Source organism: Chrysochloris asiatica, unplaced genomic scaffold (genome assembly GCF_000296735.1).
Source record: "Chrysochloris asiatica unplaced genomic scaffold, ChrAsi1.0 scaffold00221, whole genome shotgun sequence".
Classification (NCBI taxonomy): domain Eukaryota; kingdom Metazoa; phylum Chordata; class Mammalia; order Afrosoricida; family Chrysochloridae; genus Chrysochloris; species Chrysochloris asiatica.
This window is the reverse complement of record NW_006408739.1, coordinates 933230-937452: the sequence shown is the minus strand read 5'-3', so window position 1 is coordinate 937452 and position 4223 is coordinate 933230. Positions and strand designations below refer to the sequence as shown.

At 37.2% G+C, this 4223-nt stretch overlaps 1 protein-coding gene across 1 annotated transcript in view; it reads left to right on the top strand.

The window, feature by feature from the left end:
* Positions 1-1508, top strand: part of MPP5 (membrane protein, palmitoylated 5 (MAGUK p55 subfamily member 5)) — a 70240-nt gene extending 68732 nt beyond the window's left edge. The window contains exon 13 of the mRNA XM_006873056.1: positions 1310-1508. Within this exon, the coding sequence (XP_006873118.1) occupies positions 1310-1486 (177 nt within the window). The 3' untranslated portion in view covers positions 1487-1508. The remainder of the gene's footprint in view (positions 1-1309) is intronic.
* The last annotated feature ends 2715 nt before the right edge of the window (positions 1509-4223 follow it).

The window sequence follows — 4223 nt, the reverse complement described above, 5'->3', positions numbered from 1 at the left end:
CATCCGTGGCTGCTCTGATCCTTCCCCCGATTGGTCTTACCCAAGATGGCAGCTCCTGGAGCAGCTGAGCGTCTTGAATTAGAAAGCAATGGATTTCTTGCTTTTGCTACTAATTCCCTTAGCTGTAAGCCTTCCAACCTTCTAAATATTCCTTTATATGTGATTCAGAATTCTGGGACCATCCCCTGAGCCTGCTTGGTCCTGTATTCTGTGTTGTTTCTGACGGAGCTCCTCACTGCACTTCCACCCGATCCGCCATCTTATATGTTACCTGGTATTTTTTTAAAGGCCTGATTTATGTCGTTTACTGGTATGGCACTATAGGGTAAGCAATGGACTGCTAACTGCGAGGTCGATGGTTCAAACCCATGAACCACTCCTTGAAAACTATTACAGGGTCGCTATGAGTCAACTGACTCCACAGTACTTAACAACAACAATATGTAGTTTCTGTTAGGATACATTTTTGTATCGTAAAGACCTTTTTTGTATTGAAATGAAATAATGTGTTAAAAGGAGCACTTCTCAAAAATAATCTATTAGGTTATGAAATTTTGGGCTATCGAGCAGTATTTTCAGAGAAATAGATACCCATTCTAATTATTCTTCTCTTTTCCAATAATGTTTACCCTACGTAACTTTGTAAGAGATAGAAAGGACAGATATTTTACAAAGCTGAGAGTAGTTAGGGCTTTGGATCCTGCTGCCCTTGCTGCAAACCAGAAAGGTTCATGTTGTATTAAATACTAATTTTAAGAACAAATTATGATGCCTTAAAGTGTTTGAAAACAATTCAAAGTAACAGCCTATGTTCTTAAAGCATAGCCATTTTGGTGAATTAAGACAGAAATATATGAAAACGTAGATAACAGTACAACACTGTATGTCAAGTCCTAAATGATTCATAGTTGGAATTCAGTAGATGCTGGTGGTTCTGCAGGACAAGTGCTGGACTGCTAACCACAGGTCAGCAGCTAAACCCATCAACAGCTCCATGGGAGAAAGAAGAGGCTTCTGTTCCCTTAAAGACTTACAGCCTAGGAAACCCCATTCAGGGTTACTGTGAGTCAGAATTGATTCGATGGCAGTGGATTTGGTTTTGGGCTTTGGAGCACAAGAAACCATTGGTCACTATGGGGTTGGGGCAGAGCTCCTCACATGTTCAGCTTCAGCTGAGCCTCAAAAGGTTGAGTGTTTTGAAAGAAGGAAAGCACTGTGAGGTGATTTATTGTTCTTCTTCAGCCATTTCTGACCCATCCTGTTTTTTGTTAAGGAATGAAAATGACCTGCTTTTATCTACTCTCTGCAGCCTGAAGAATTGAGAGAAATCATTGAGAAGACTAGAGAGATGGAGCAGAACAATGGCCACTACTTTGACACAGCAATTGTGAATTCAGATCTTGATAAAGCCTATCAGGAGCTGCTTAGGTTAATAAACAAACTTGATACTGAACCTCAGTGGGTGCCATCCACTTGGCTGAGGTGAAGGAAGTATCCATTGTATGGCAGTCCATTTTATCTATATAAAAATCTTTTCTTTTTTCACCAACCTAAATATTTCCTGGCTAGTCATATTTCCATGAAAAATGTTGTGTTTGTGTTCATTGTCAGTCCATGTCTCACATAGTTGTAAATATTCATGTTATTTAAACATTTAAATGCTTCATGGGAACTTTTCATAGGACTGTGCTTCTGTGCACTGGACAAGGCAGTATTTGCTTAGGAAATGGATTTAGTCATCAGAAATACTTTCTAAGGAAAAAACAAAATGGTGCACTTTGGTGTGTAACTACTCTGTTAGGCTAGAATTCACCTTGATTGTCTTTTAATTTTAAACAGTATTCCGTTAGATGCACTCGCTTTTTTAGCTTAAATTTTGTAGATCAGACTTCTGCACATTCAGCAGACTGTGATCTGGTGAAAGCTATATTCAACATAAGTTGATCTTTTATAAGCTGTCATGATTTTTTAACTCTCTTTCTTAAAATTATCAACTAATTTGATAACTTCTCCAATCTGCATGCTACAACAGAATGTATAAGTTAACATTTTATGAATGGTGAACATTCTATAAACTGTTGCCTGTTCTTCCCCATGATGTAGGTTTTTACGTGCATGGGAGGGTATAGTACCTTTGACAGTTTTTGCATCCTTGTATATAAGCACAGTGTGACCCTGTGGCTGTGTTATATATAGGTAAAACTGGAATTGTTGATGAACATAGCTGCTGTACTGTATAGTAATATCTAATAGATTGACAAATGATCACTGATTACACTTGTTCAGCATTGGAGTAAAATTATATATGGTCAAGGAAAATATTGCTCAGAAAGAAAAGTCGACCTGAAAGTCATTTGAACACTTTAGGAGTACACTGAGCAAAATTCATGTCCAAACAGGTTTTTATCCTAAGAAGTTCTGTCTCTTAGAACCTGAATGCCACAACTGGCTAAATCATAAAAGAAATGTTTAAGCTAATGGGATTTTGTACTTTCTAGCTGTAACTTTAAAATGCAATTTGTATAATTGGCATGGGAATTTTGAGATGTCTTATTTTGAGATGTCTTATTTTAAAGCCTTAGAGACAGTGTGTGACCCAAAACCTCAAATGTGAATGTCATGATTTTGTTTTCATGGAGACTTTAGCTACAGCATTTCCTGTTTTCAAAGCTAAACACTGGAAGAATACTGACTTGTCATTTATTTTAACATAATTGTTTTAATGAGTAGTTTTGCTCTGTATTGTCTATAAATTTTATTTTTCTCTTCTGCATAATTTTATTTGAACAAATGTAAACAGTTTATATATGTTGCCTTTCTTGTTCGAATTTACATGGCCTCTATGTTCACTGAGAAATGTGTCTTATGTGGAAATATATTCAAGATAATGTTTTTAAGGAAGAAAATAACATTCCTGAATTGAAGGAAGGAATGTCTTATGTATTGTCTCTTCAAATCTTAAACACTCCTCCTTGTAACAGCAAAATGCAAAGGTCACATTGATTTTTCAGCATTGAAAACCAAGGAATATATTTAGCACTTAATATTTTCCGGTTTTACTTTCTCCTCAGAAATGAAGGGCACTCTATGGTAGACCATGGAGTTTTGTGATCCGCTTATCATAACTGATAACTAATTGTAACCATATGGCGCTGTAGTATAAACATTGGACTGAAAGGTTGATTTGAATCACAACGTCAGTGGTTCAAACCCACCGGTCACTCCTTGGAAGCCCTATGCAGGGTCACCATGAGTCAGAACCAACTTAAGGGCACTAACGGCAGTTGTAACCTTAAGGTCTAAAATGCTGACCATCTGTGTTGAGTTAGAATGAGGTTTTCAGTCGTGTCACTGAGTCCCTGAGTTACCCAGCAGGCCACAGCTGGGCTTTCACAAGCAGATCTTGCACAAAAGCATACGCCATACAATGGTTTACTTTTAGGAAGTCATCAAGGTGGCAAGAGCCATTTTGGGGGTCACCGATGTCCTATCATTCTTTTCCTTGTCAGCAGTGGTAGAGAGAAAGGTTTATGCCCACAACTTTTCCCAATCCTAGTGAAATGGATGTGCTGATACTCAAACAATCCCTAAACAAGTGAAAAGTGAGTTGTTGCCGATGTCCTTGAATGGGAGAAAAGCCTTGCTTTGCACCTTGTGTAACCCAATTCTGTTCTGACACACAAGGTCGCCATGCTTCAGAATCCACTGAACTCCAACTGGTTTTGGTTTCTGCATTGTTTTGGGTTTTGTTGAATATGACTAGTTGTTTTAGCCATTATGGACAGATTCCATTTCCTGTCCTTCTAAGGTTCTGATTTAAGACCCCAGCTTGGGGAAGGTAATCATCTTAACCACTTAATATGGAAATGAAATGAACATGGGTAATCCAAATAAATAACTTCCTTTCTAAAATTTCCTAAGTTAGAACAAACAGAAAGGGGAATAGTATTTAGACTAATCCAGATTTGCTTTCTATGAAAATCTACTATCTGGATATTTTTCCTTTCCTCTTGGTTTAAGGAATAATTATTGATAATCATTTGAATGTGATTTTGTGAATGTGTTTGGAAAACATAAACCAGGGATTTAGCCTTAATAAAGGTAACCTTTTGGAGACCTGTTGTTATTCCTTATCCTGTGTGTTCTTATCCTGTATCTGCACTCTTATTTTGAGATGTCATACTACACACTGTATTGTAAAAATAAAAAGTAAAACTATATTT